General features: G+C 35.1%; 1 protein-coding gene across 2 annotated transcripts in view; it reads right to left on the bottom strand.

Moving 5' to 3' along the window:
* Positions 1 to 935: 935 nt before the first annotated feature.
* The window catches only part of PTEN (phosphatase and tensin homolog), an 87,649-nt gene continuing 73,564 nt past the window's right edge, over positions 936 to 15,020 (bottom strand). The window contains exons 6-8 of one of the 2 annotated variants that reach the window (XM_059662729.1): positions 12,893 to 13,056; positions 10,010 to 10,234; positions 936 to 4,430 (exon numbers count right to left, since the gene is read on the bottom strand). In XM_059662729.1, the coding sequence (XP_059518712.1) occupies positions 4,245 to 4,430; positions 10,010 to 10,234; positions 12,893 to 13,056 (575 nt within the window). In that variant the 3' untranslated portion in view covers positions 936 to 4,244. The remainder of the gene's footprint in view (positions 4,431 to 10,009; positions 10,235 to 12,892; positions 13,057 to 15,020) is intronic. The other variant, XM_059662730.1, reaches the window with a different exon arrangement.

Genomic DNA, 15,020 nt, shown 5'->3' with positions numbered 1-15,020 from the left:
AAGCCTGCATGTTAAACACTGGTGATTTTTAAATTCTCAATGGAAATGGTGATGGCATTCACTTAACTAAGCAGCTCAAATTATACTATAGTAAGAGCATGAACAAAAACAAAATCGCCAGCAAATCCTATTTTTCAGAAATCACCAATTTTAGACTCCAGTATAGTTTCTAAACATACTTAAAAAGGAAAAAATTGTGTGTATACACACTTCTCATACTTCTTTATATTATACATTATTCACATTCACTTTTAAAAAAGTCACATGGAGAAAATTTAAACTTGAAATAACATTAAATTCCACTGTTACATAAATGCTCTGCTTTATTTTCAAAACACTTGTACAGCCACACTTATTACCTTACTATGCTTTGTTGAAAGGATATGCCTTAGTTTTTAAGCTTTTAAGATTAGAAATAACAAGGTTGAATTCAAGTACACCAAGTTCTTTAAACTCTTCTGGAATAGAAATTTTTAAATGGCACTAATCACAATGAGTAGATGAAGCTTCCCATATGTTAATGGCAGACTACAGAATCATAAAGAATGAAAAAGCCACAAACTGAAATCTGAAGTATCAAATCCGTTCTGGGGAATTATCTGCAGACGTCTGCCTTAGTTTAAAAAATAAATGCACAAAATTTTCAATCTTGAAGTTTTTCAAGATTAGAATGTTATGTAATGTGCTTAAAACAATGTATTAAGTGTTGACTAAAGCCCTAAAAAGTGCCTTTCTCAAACATGAGTAGACTGATACTCTACTCCCAAGGTGACAAAGCCCATGTTTTAATAATTGTAGACTATGAAGGACAGCGGGGGGGGGGGGGGGGGGGACTTAATAGGAAATGTATTAAGCACATTTGGCTGCCCGTTATTTAAAATTTCAGCAAATTTAAGCGATTTAAATTATACTGATTTAATAAAACACCCACACAATGACAAGAATGAGACTTTAATCAGTTTTAAGTGGAGTTTATAACACTAAAGATAAAGGGTTGTTAACAAACACAATAACAAATGGACATCTGATTGGTATGAGGCATTATTCTGTACACATATTTTTGTGTATCTCAGTGCATAGCATTTACACACAGAGCCACTGCTGCACAGCACAAGAGTATCTGAAGAGGCTGAATCAGAGTAAGGCTGTTTTAACAGACTGAAATTTTTTAGTATATATATTCTATATGAAAACAGATTGATCTTTTGAACTGGCAGGGTAGAAGGCAACTCTGCCACACACTGCAGTTAAAGCCCCCACTTTAGTGCACAGTTCCACCCCTTCCATCTGCATGCATGACACATTAACAGTATTTAAAGGTAAACGAGGCACTTTGTGGCAACCACAGCCATCGTTATAAACATATTGCACAAATTTTCTAGAACTAAACATGTAACTTGTACCCTACTTTTATTTTTTTAAAGCTGAAACATTTGATGCTGCCAGTAAACTCCACGTAAGTTTATAACCTGTGCCACAGCAAAGAATGGTGATGCTATTTATTCAACTACCCTTTAACAATTATGGCAAAAAATATTCAAGAGGAGCTACAGAGGACTTGGGATGGTACAGGGCCCAATTGTAAGCTTTCTTAAAAGTGATGCCTTCAAGTAACTTCAGACATGTAAGCGGCTGCACATCCAAAAAGTCTATGAAAACATTCCAGAAACTCAGAGATTACCTACAGAATGCATTTCAGGCTAATTATGAATACTGTCATAAATAAAGTTTTAATTAGGACTCAAAAACTTTCAGTCATAGCAATTCTTGTCAAATTCTATGGGGATGGTAACTGAAATAAAGGAGAGTAGTATGTATAATATATATTTATATATATATAATATATATATAAAATGCCATTTTTCCATTTCCAATGACTACACCATAAAATGTAAGCAAGGCTTCTCAAAAACATTGAAACATTCAAAATCAAAACCCTCATTCAGACCTTCACATTCCAAAGGAAAAATAATAACAGTGCAAAAGCCCATTATAATGTCATTATTTATGACCTGGCCCTCCATGTTACATATCAGAACAATACAAGTTATGTTTTAATATACTGTGCCCAAAACTGTAACAAATAACAGTAATAATAACTATCTTCAAAACATCAATGATTTTCAACTTAGTCAACAATTTTCAGCTTTTACGAAAGGTGGCATATAAATTCCAATGGTGAGATCTTAGGAACAGTTGTCTCTAACCTTACCAATTTAATTTATGAGCAGTCAATCAATTCTTTATATAACAATGTTTAAATATAAATGTGTAAATCCTAAGAGCTTTGTTAAAAATTTAAAAATTTTATTTGCTGAATGAAAACTGATGAGGTATGGAAAACATGTCAACATTATTTACTAAGAATATTTTAGATGAAGTTCTGCCTAATCTATTTACCATCAAACTCTATAAATGCTGCTTTAATAGGTCCTATGCAATCTGTATTTGTAAATTAGCTAGGTCAGACCACAGCTAGTGAACAATTTCAGCACCAATAAGTTATTGAAAATGAGATTTTACACCATTAAGAAATAAATTGGCTGGATATTCAAATGTTTCAAGGGCAAGCTATTATTTGAAAGACACCAAATTTCTGGGGGAAAATTCTTTTTTAAATAGTATCTTCACATTAGCTTTACATTAGTAGTTGTACTCTGCTTAAAATAGTATGCAGTCTGGGCATATCAAATATATGATACTTATGTGAAAAAGAAGCCCTAGTTCTAACACTAGCACTATCAAGAAATAATTCAACACTGCACCTCTAAAAAAAAAATCTATTCTTTCAATAGCAAATTGTTAAAAGCATTATGTGGGACAACTTCTACTGAAAAAGTAAATGCCTTATTGTTTGTGCAGTGTTGAAATTTACTGCAACTCTAATTTCCTTTTTAACACAAATAATGTCCTTTTAAATATAAACATTATATGTATTCAGTATTCAAGTAAAATTCCCTAACAGTTAATGACATTTAAAAAATGTGCAAAACTGCAAAACTCATTGTAATAGAATGTGTAAGGTCAAAAGGGTGGAACGGCTGACAGCTATTGGACTGAATAAGTGCATCATAAATCTTTAAAGAAAAAAAACTGCTTACTGTAGGATCTCAAATTGAAATTTCCTGTGCAGCATTACGAAACAGTTTATATTTAATGAGAAAAAAGAAGCTTGCAGACAGCACATGAAGCATCCACAGCAGGTATATGATTGAAAACTAATTAAAATATGTGTAAGTTGTTGACTGATGTAGGTAATAAGAGCATCTTTTAGCACTGGCCTTGATTACACAGGAGATGGAGCATTCATTACAATTGAGAAAACATATTTAATAAATCATTGTCAATTTTTATAATGTTTCAAGCCCATTCTTTGTTGATAGCCTCCACATTTATATGGTTAAGTCATTGTTGCTGTGTTTCTTATCTATGACCACATTAGTTTTATATCCCTTCATTTGTGGATTCTTAAGATGTTGTGCAAGGTTCATTCCTGTACCCCAATACAGATTCACTCCCTCTAGCTGCCTTTTCTAGCACCAATATGCTTTAAAAAAATAATAAAATGCACAAACAACAAGCAGTGACAGCGGCCAATTCCTCAAATATCCAGATTAATAACTGTAGCATGCTAAAGAAAGGTGTGTGTAAATAGCTGGAGATGTTACATGGTCCAAAGTCCAGCATAAAATATGTTCCTTTCTGAGCATTCCCTCCATTCCCCTAACTCGAATACATGCATTAGAATGTAGCAAAACCCTTTAGAAACTCCTCCAGCCAACTGCAAACTTATCTGTTGCCACAAGTGCAAAGGGGTAGGATGTGAACCTGTATATCACCACAAAGCTCTGTAGCCACTTCAGTTGGTGACAGAACACACAATGAGAAATTCCTACGTATACACATCAGTCTGTCTCCACGTTTTATAAAACTGGAATAAAATGGGAAAGTGCCATTTTTATTTATCCTAATTGAATTTTAAATGTTCTTTTGACACAAAAAGGTATATACATGACACAGTTACACAATCTTTTTTCAACTGGACAACAAGTGTCAAAACCCTGTGGATGTATAGGGTAAAACAAGGTTGGTCAGGAAAAGAGAATTGTTCCTATAACTGGTAATCTGACACAATGTCCTATTGCCATTAAAAAAAAAAAAAAAAAAAAAAAAAAGGTCCATTTTCAGTTTATTCAAGTTTGTTTTCATGGTGTTTTATCCCTCTTCATAAAAAAAAAAAAAATTCAGACTTTCGTAATTTGTGTATGCTGATCTTCATCAAAAGGTTCATTCTCTGGATCAGAGTCAGTGGTGTCAGAATACCTATAATGATCAGGTTCATTGTCACTAACATCTGGTGTTACAGAAGTTGAACTGCTAGCCTCTGGATTTGATGGCTCCTCGACTGTTTTTGTGAAGTACAGCTTCACCTAGAGAAAAAAGAGGAAGTTTAAATGGAAAATCTATAAATCAGACTAATCTTAAATTACTTAGTATAGATATATACTTTTAGCAGATTCATTTTTAAGTACTATGACAAACATGATCTTTAAAAGGCAGCTGCCTTTTAAATGACCCCCCCTTCTTAAAATTTCTTACACTGTCTTTTCCTATATGCTGAAAAGATAAACTGGCATGTTAATATATATTTTTAATAAGCATTAACTTCAAGCATTAACTAAATATACAAAAGAAATATACACTGAGACTGAAGTTCATCAACAGTTCACAATATATATATATATATATATATATTTTAAACATATTTTATTGATTTTTTTAGAGAGGAAGGGAGAGGGGCAGAGAGCTTGAAACATCAAAGAGAGAGAAACATAGATCAGCTGCCTCCTACACACCCTCCACTGGGAATGTGCCCGCAACCAAGGCACATGCCCCTGACCAGAATCGAACCTGGGACCCCTCAGTCCGCAAGCCAACGCTCCATCCACTGAGCCAAACCAGTCAGGAGCACAAAATATATTTTTATCACAAAATTCAATTCACTAACAATTGAGTTCCAAAAGAATGTTTCACTTACTACCTATCTGAAAATCAATGTATTTTCTGATATAAAAATACTAAACAAATACAAATATTATCCTATATAATAAAAACCTAATATGCCAAGTGTCTGACCATTGGTTCAACCAGTTGCTATGATGCGCACTGACCACCAGGGAGCAGATGCTCCAACCGGTAGGTGAGCTTGCTGCTGGGGTCTGGCAAGACGGGCCGGACACGCCGTGGAGCCCTTCCGCAGTCCCTCCCCAACCCTGATCATGCACCGGTGGGGGCCCTCTACCTGGCCTGTGCCCTCTCACAATCTGGGACCACTCGGGGGATGTTGGAGAGCCAGTTTCGGCCTGATCCTTGCAGGCCAGACCGAGGGACCCCACCAGGGCACGAATCCGTGAACCAGGCCTCTAGTACTATATAAAATACTGATCAACAATTATGTTTAAGATCTCATTAGCCCTAAAAACTTCACTTGAAGGATGGAGAAGTTAACATACAGTGGTTTAAATAGACAGCCAAGGGCCTTACAGGCTTAAATGAAATAATTGTCAGAACAGCTCTACAAGACAGGGATTCCATTTTCAAGCAGAGGAAGCTAAGGCCCAGAGAGATTAGGTAACCTGCTAAAGACCACATATCTAGTGTGATTTAAACTGGAATCCCTTGCTTACTCTATTATATCTACAGCCTCTCCCCACATTATCCAAGAGTCATCAATTTTTCTCCTTCTTTTACATCAACAATCCATAAACAGAGGGAGAACCAAGATGGCGGCATAGGTTAACGCCGGAGTTTGCTGCTTTGAACAACTACTTCAAAAGTGAAACCAAAAAACGGAAGGGACATCACCCAGAACCACAGGGGCGCTGGCTGAGTGGAAGTCCTACAACTAGGAGGAAAGAGAAACGCATACGGACACTCAGAGGAGGCGCAGTGCTGAAGTCAAATTCTGAGGTGCGGAGTGCGCGGAGCGGGCTGGCGGCGGAGGGCGCGGTTGTTGTTTTCAATCGGGAGGGAGTCGCAGACTCTGAGCTCCAGATCCGGGCGAGTCTTTAGGGACTCAGACTCAAACGGGAGAAGCGGGACTGTCTGGCTTCGGTCAGAGCGAGTGCAGCTTTCTCTCCGAGCTTTGCAGCGGGTGCTGGGACTCAGGGAGGCAGAGCCCCTGGGGACAGGACTGAAAGCCACCATAACTGCTCTCTCCGGCCCACCCTGTTGATCCTGTGCGACCCGCCCTGCCCAAGCCCTGCACAGAGGCATTTGCCGGATAGCCTCAGGCAAAGGCTAGATTAGCACCTCCCTAGAGGACAGAAGTTCTCTCACCGCTGACACAGCTGAATCTCATAGCCACTTGGCCTGGAGGTCAAACCCTCCCTGGAATTAGCTACAACAATCAAGATTTATCTATAGGACTGCGAACAAAGACCACTAGGGGGTGCACCAAGGAAGCATAACAAAATGCGGAGACAAAGAAACAGGACAAAATTGTCAATGGAAGAAACAGAGTTCAGAACCACACTTTTAAGGTCTCTCAAGAACTGTTTAGAAGCTGCCGATAAACTTAATGAGATCTACACGAAAACTAATAAGACCCTCGATCTTATATTGGGGAACCAACTAGAAATTAAGCACACACGGACTGAAATAACGAATATTATACAGACGCCCGACAGCAGACCAGAGGAGCGCAAGAATCAAGTCAATGATTTGAAATGCGAGGAAGCAAAAAACATCCAACCGGAAAAGCAAAATGAAAAAAGAATCCAAAAATGCGAGGATAGTGTAAGGAGCCTCTGGGACAGCTTCAAGCGTACCAACATCAGAATTATAGGGGTGCCAGAAGATGAGAGAGAGCAAGATATTGAAAACCTATTTGAAGAAATAATGACAGAAAACTTCCCCCACCTGGTGAAAGAAATGGACTTACAGGTCCAAGAAGCGCGGAGAACCCCAAACAAAAGGAATCCAAAGAGGACCACACCAAGACACATCATAATTAAAATGCCAAGAGCAAAAGATAAAGAGAGAATCTTAAAAACAGCAAGAGAAAGAAACTCAGTTACCTACAAGGGAATACCCATACGACTGTCAGCTGATTTCTCAACAGAAACTTTGCAGGCCAGAAGGGAGTGGCAAGAAATATTCAAAGTGATGAATACCAAGAACCTACAACCAAGATTACTTTATCCAGCAAAGCTATCATTCAGAATTGAAGGTCAGATAAAGAGCTTCACAGATAAGGAAAAGCTAAAGGAGTTCATCACCACCAAACCAGGATTATATGAAATGCTGAAAGGTATCCTTTAAGAAGAGGAAGAGGAAGAAAAAGGTAAAGATACAAATTATGAACAACAAATATGCATCTATCAACAAGTGAATCTAAGAATCAAGTGAATAAATAATCTGATGAACAGAATAAACTGTTGATTATAATAGAATCAGGGACATAGAAAGGGAATGGACTGACTATTCTTGGGGGGGAAAGGGGTGTGGGAGATGTGGGAAGAGACTGGACAAAAATCGTGCACCTATGGATGAGGACAGTGGGTGGGGAGTGAGGGCAGAGGGTAGGGCGGGAACTGGGAGGAGGGGAGTTATGGGGGGCAAAAAAAAGGAACAAATGTAATAATCTGAACAATAAAGATTTAATTTAAAAAAAAAAAAAAACAATCCATAAACATTTGCTCCTGGAACAACAAAGGGGTCAGGAGCACCAACTCTTGTGCAGTTGGAAATTGGTGTATGACTTTCGACTCCCCAAAAACTTTACAGCTATCCCCCTGGTGCCCACCAGGCATTGGTGCCAGTATCCTCCAGTGGATACCAAAACCTGTGGATGCTCAAGTCCCTTATAGAGAAGGGCATAAAACAATGCGTACAGTTGGCCCTGCTGGTTGACTCTGTGGATGCAAAACTCGGGGTTACAGAGAGCTGACTCTATATTTACTGAAAAAATCCTCACATAAGTGGATCTGCGCAGTCTGAACCCATGTCACTCAAGAGTCAACTGTATACCTGATAGCTTCTCATTACCCCTCACTGCCACTACTCTAGTCCAAACCACCACCACTTCTCATCCGAACTAAACCACTGCAACAGTTTCCAATCTTATCTCCTCTCCAGCCTATATATATTAAAGAAGTGGACAGACTGAACATTCAAATTACATCTTTCCTGTGCTAAATACACTCTAATGTCTTCACATTCGGACCAGTGTGCTTTAGTCAAAATGACTTCTTATTTATCGATCCTCAAATACATCAAGCTCATTAGTATCTCAGGGCTTTTGTACCTGCTCTTCCCTCTTTTCTCAGTTATTTGTGTAGCTCACTTATTTCATTTAGGCCTCTAATTAAATGTCACCTGCTTGGAGAGACCTTCTCTAACCATTCAGTTAAAAAACCCACAAGATCATTCTCTATCACATCTCTATTTTTTAAAATATATTTTTATTGATTTCAAAGAGGAAAGGAGAGGGAGGAAGAGACAGAAATATCAAAGATGAGAAAGAATCTTTGACTGGTTGCCTCCTGCATACCCCCTATAACCTGGGCATGTGCCCTGACAGGGAATTGAACCCTGACCTCCTGGTTCATATGTGAACGCTCAATCACTGATCTATGCCAGCCGAGCCTCTGCTTTATTTTTTCATAGTACTTACCAACATGTGATATTGGTTTACTGATAATTAAAATAGTTTTTATTTGTAATCATAAGTATAAAATATAATATTAAAACAGAAAACAATAAAACTAGAGCAAGTTATACTTTAAAAGCTAGTGATTGAGAAAAATGTAGACTTAGAGAAAAGAAAGTAAACATGGATTCTAAAAGACACTTACTTTTAAATACTTTAAAGAAATATATGATCTAAAGGTACTTAATATTGGATCTATTTTCAGTTAATATGTGTAACCACCTCCTTTATTTTATTACTACTAGCAATATTCTTACACTTTTAAGCTATGATTAAGATTGTTATATATACACATGGAATGAAGAAAAAAAGTAAGAATTTTTAAAGAGAGACAGTAGGAAGGTATGGTCAAAACAAGGGGAAGAAGTCAAACAGAGTATGAAATAGGAAAGGGAAATAAAAAAAATGTCAAACCTCCATTTCAGAACCTGGAGAATTATTACCTATGCAGAGAAACGGAAACACACACACACACACACACACACACACACACACTCTCACAAATATATGAAATTAAAACAAACCAAATAATTCCATAATAAGAAGAAACAATTGTAGAAAGGCAATAAGAGGGGAGGATGATGAGAGAACGCCTTTCAGACCACATAAAATTGAAGATAGATTAGAATATGAGAAAGGTATCTATGTGAAGGGTAGGGAAAAGGCTGAGGGTAGAGAGGTGCAGGAAGAGGAAAAGAACTGGAAAGACCAGAGGCAGAAGAGCTTAGCACTTTGAAGAGATGAAGAAAGACCAGTATGAGTGAATCTCAGGGAAAAGGGAGAGAATGTATCTCCAGTTGATGTAGGAGGTAGGCCTGTGCTAAGTAATGCAAATCACTGTAGGGCATAACAAAGACTATAACGTCTTAAAAGTTGTAAATAGGAGTGACACAATCGATCTATTTTTAAGATCACTGTGAGGGACTGAGAATAAATTGGAGGAGTACAAGAGTAAAATCAGTGAGAACATCCCATATAAATTCTTCTCAAATAATTAAGAGTTCTCTTCTACCCTTTACTTCACCCATTTCTCCTTCATATCCCACTTATTTAACTCCTCCCAAATGACTACCTCAAATTTAACCAAACAACAAAGAAATAAGGAAAGTACAGTTTTCATGACTTTTTACACAACTTGAATTTTATTAGAAACTATCAGATTGCTGCTACACAAATATTACTTCTAAATAATATTTAAAAATTAGTCAAGCAAGGCCTTCACTAGCTATACACCTAGAATAAAAGAAGCACACACATAGAGCCACCCACCAACTCCTCAAAATGTTTTTAACTGACCTTAAAATTTGGAGAAAAGTATCGATTGGCCTTGTCTTTATTTGCTTTGTCGAGATCATTTTTTGTTAAAGTGAGTACTAGATATTCCTTGTCATTATCTGATCGCTCTATACTGCAAATACTATCAATTTCTTGATCACATAGACTTCCATTTTCTACTTTTTCTGACGTTTCCTCTGGTCCTGGTATGAAGAATGTATTTACCCAAAAATGAAACATTTTGTCCTAAAAAATAAAATGACATATTTTTAAAAAGAAAATGTTACCTATATTCAACATTTGCCACAAGAAGTCAAAATAACATGTTATTTAATATTTTGAATAAAGGTAAACACAAAGACTAATACTTAGCAATCTGTTATATCTAATTCACATGATTTTTCTTTTCTTCACATTTTAAACCAAAAATGTAATTCCACAAGTTATAAGATAGCTTTAAAACCTTAAGTAAAATATCTCCTTTCTAGTCTAATATTAGCCTTTAAAAATGTTTTGAGTTTGTATGTATGTATGTATTTAAAAATTCAGAAATGGATTTAATTTCCTCTATGTTTCAAAAAGCTATTACAAAATTTACTTTAACAAAAGTTCTTGAAGTATTCAGGTACAACTTCCCAATGAAGCAAGGCAGATACATGTTTACTGCTATGGCAATACAAACATTAAACAGCTCTAGTTTCTTAAGTAACAATGAATGTTTGAAAAAATTCATAATAAAATATGGATAGGAGGGGAGACAGTAACTTTTTTGTTATAAAATGCTTATTTTTAAGGAATCACTTCTTACTAATAATATGAGGTCTTGTTAATCAAAAATGGCAACAGAAGTTCATTACTTCAAACCTTTCTTAACCAACCAAGAAAATGCTCCCTCACTAGAATTTGGTCTGCATGGATCATTTGACAACTAAAGATGTACAGCCTTGTGATACCTTATCTGGTCATTTAAATATTTTATTCTAATTTATCTTTAAGTTATCCCACCCATGAAAGATCTTAAGTATTATATCTTAAATGTCTTTGTAGCTTTTAACAGTACTTAGCACTGTCTTTTAAAAAATATTTGTTAATTTTAATTATTTTACCAAAGTCACTTAATTAGTAACTACACACATATTTTACTTAGAATCAGAAGAAAATAAGCTAGTAATATTCCAATTTCCAAAAACGTGAATTCCATATAAATACACTGATTATACTAAACCTGCTTTTGTTTAAATTACTGCAAACATTTATAACAGGAAGAGAGAAATCACATAAAATGAATGTAAGTAATCCAAAATACACATATAAGTATTTAATCAAATCTTTAATTTTACATGCATGTGTTAATGTAATGCACAGGTGATAACTGAAATGTGAATAAGCACACTCCTAAAGGTACAGGGAAATAGTGATTCAGGTGCCTGTTTGTTTTTAAAAGCAAAATATAAGATTTTAAGTGTACTTGTCTTACAATGAATAGAAGAAAAAATAACTACCTTAATTTTAGAACATTTGCTAGCACTTCTTTGATTTTTTTAAAAATAGTTATCTTCTTTTTATAGGTTTTTACTGATTTTTAGAGAGAGAGGAAGGGAGAGTGATAGAGAGATAGAAACATCAATGAAAGAGGAACATCATTGATTGGCTGTCTCCTGCACGCACCTTCCCCCGCCCTCCCCCCCCCCCCCCCCCGCCCCCAACTAGGGATGGAGCCCACAATCCTGGCATGTGCCCTGAACGGAAATCGAACTGGTGACCACACTGGCCAGCACTTCTTGGATTATTAAAAGATAGTTTTCAAAGTTACTGAAATATATTTATATAGGACAGGTAAGAACTAGGTTTCTGGTGAAAAAATCAGTTTAACATTTTGTGATTTCCTAACTACTATGATTCTAAATAAAGAAAGTTATATTTCTTCTAATAAGTCAAAGTAGAGTTAAAAATTTTTGTAGTAAATGAAACTTTCCCTTATTTTCTTTCAAAAAAAAAGAAAAAGCTAAAAATAAGAAAAACTAAATCAATCCTATTACTGAAAATTTCTAAAAATTGGTAATGTGCTATACAGATGTTTAAAGAGGCAGTAACAATATACAAAAGCTAGTATTTTTGTTCATCACCAATTAAAAATTTTGTACATTAGCTTCATCTTAAATGTTCACTTACATTTTAAAACAAGATAGTTTGTTTTAAAATGAGCTTACATTTTCTAAATATAGATCAATAGGATGCAAACCTCACTTTTTTAAAGCTGTATATTTAAATAATACCACATTTTTTTCATTCTTTATTACTTCCTCTTCATACCTATTTCTCTTCTAGCTAAAACTCGAAATACTTAGTAAATTTGAGGAAGCAAAATATAAAATGACCTAGTTGTAAGAAACAGAAACCAAAATGGGGGAAAGTGGTTTGTGTCATGATACAAGACCATAAAACAGATCTTATTTATACATACAGACCAAGTTTATTTGAAACTCATGATCCCTTGCTAACTTCTTCTCAGGTAATTACTCACCCTTCTAAGAGGATTATAACTGATTTCACGTAGTATGTATACAATCTTTAGTATTTTTACAAAATTTCTTTGTATAACTCAAGTTAAAGGAAATTCATCTCAAATTACATATAACTTTAAAAAGACTTTTGTCTTTTTCCTTCTTACAGGATTATTTACCATTATAATGGCTCATCAATGCCATAGTAAGCAATGCATGCAGAAATCTAACAGAAAAACAATTCTAATTCATTAGATATGTCATAAAATGAAATAAACCTCTTAATATCTCCTTACAGTTTGATTTCTGCCTAACCAAATACTTTACACAAAAGATCTGAGGTTACTATTCAAGGTACAGTTATTTTTCACATTTTTCCCAATAAAAGTACAGTGCAAACCTTCTTTAGCTTGTTCTGTTTGTGGAAGAACTCTACTTTGATGTCACCACACACAGGCAATGGTTGAGGGAACTCAAAGTACATGAACTTGTCTTCCCGACGTGTGGGTCCTGAACTGGAGGAATATATCTTCACCTTGAGCTGGCAGACCACAAAATGAGGATCTGCATGGTTAAATACATATAAGTATCATTTCACAGGAAATGCCTTTAATTAGCAAACTGTCAAAAACTACTTTAATTATTAATATTATCAATATATACAAAATAGTAATTCTGCTATTATAATCCTGATCTAAAACAAATTAATAAATATAAATTAGGTCAAAATGTAATCAATACAAGATTTTCCCTAATCTGAACCTTCAACATAAGGTTCTATTGCTGGCATGAAAGTCAATTCTATTTCAAAAATAGTAAGTCCCAAGATTAGACTATAGTAACATAAAAACTTTAACACTAAAATGATGTTAAAAATGCTTAAAATAACTTTCTGGCACATCTATGAACTGTAAGTTTTAAAAGTTATTTTGCTGCAATATTTTAAAGTCTCTATCATGTAACAAAATCCACAAAATTCAAATCATTACATGTTCACAAGAGGAAAGAAAAATATACTCTCTACAAAGTTATACTAAATTCCATAAACATAAGTCTCAATATTTATAAAAATATTAACCATCATTCATTTTACCTATAGCTCACACTTTATTTTTTAAGGTATATAAAGCCAACATGATGAGAAACAGGAAGGAGAGGATTTGAAATGTCTGCTGCTAAATACAACAGACATCAAGTACAAATTGAAGTGTACCACCCTCCCACCCCCACTTTTCATTAACAAGTATTTTGACTTTGGCTTATGTCTATTTTAAAATAACTGGTGCCCAGCCGGAGTGACTCAGTGGTTGATCATCAACCTGTGAACCAGGAGGTCTCGGGTTTGATTACCAGTCAGAGCACATACCTGGGTTGTAGGCACATACCTGATGGGGGCACGTGCAGGAGGCAGCCAATTAATGATTCTCTCATCACTGATGTTTCTATCTCTCTCTCCCCCTCCCTTCCTCTCTGAAGTCAATAAAAATTAAAAATAAAAATAAAAGAATTAAAATAACTGGTAAAATATGATTTCTCAAAATGTATCATGCTTATGTATTAGCAATGCAACTAAAAAGTAGTAATGACAAAGTATAACTAATTTATGGTACAATGAGTTCACAAACAAGTTCATTAAAAAGAGAGTGACTAGCCTTAGGAGGGTTAGAAGTGGGTTTTGAAGGAAACATGTGAAAATGAGTAAGAAATAAAAGCAAGCTTGCATAAAGTGCATGAGAAATATATATGTGAATATATACACATACACGTACATACACACATAGAAATAAAATTCTTGCACCAAAAGGCATTATCCTTAAAGATGAAAAAAAAATAGTACCCCATTCTTTATCAATAAGACCAACAATTAAGAATAAGGCAAAATGCTATCCAAGCTAAATGAATTTCCCAGTTTAATAAACATCTAGATCATCTATACAATATCTAAAGCAATATGAGCAATCACATAATAAATAGTAGGACTGATCAAAGCACATGTGGTTATTCTAATTTGGATTTGTAAGACATCTATCTTAAGAAAAAGAGAGGAAATATTACACTAACAATCTTTCAACAATTTCTACTTCCTTGATTAAGGACTCAAAGTACAATGAGCCATTTTAAAAGATAAATTTTACTGGGAAGTCTAGCTTGAAGAAACAAATAAACAAGGTATGATTTCATTTCAAAGTGGTGAATAAAAATCAACCAGAATGAAAATGCTTTGTAACCTTATTAATTCAAACTCCAATAATTCAGAATCTGATACTCCTGATTTTAGAACTTTAAAAAGTTAATTAACTATACAAGTCAGATTTCATCTAAAATGTGAATCTACAAGAATTTTAAATTATAACCAATAAGCTAATTACAAATCAGTGTTACTCAGAATTTCTCTCAAAAACTAAGCTAAAAAGTTGTAATAAAAATCAGTGGAGCCCTGACCGGTTTGGCTCAGTGGATACAGTGTCAGCCTGTGGACTGAAGGGTCGGTCCCAGGATCGATTCCAATCAAGGGCATGTATCTTGGT

This window comes from Myotis daubentonii, chromosome 13, assembly GCF_963259705.1.
Source record: "Myotis daubentonii chromosome 13, mMyoDau2.1, whole genome shotgun sequence".
NCBI lineage: Eukaryota > Metazoa > Chordata > Mammalia > Chiroptera > Vespertilionidae > Myotis > Myotis daubentonii.
Note: the sequence above shows the minus strand (reverse complement) of the source record. Positions and strands in the feature narration are given on the sequence as shown.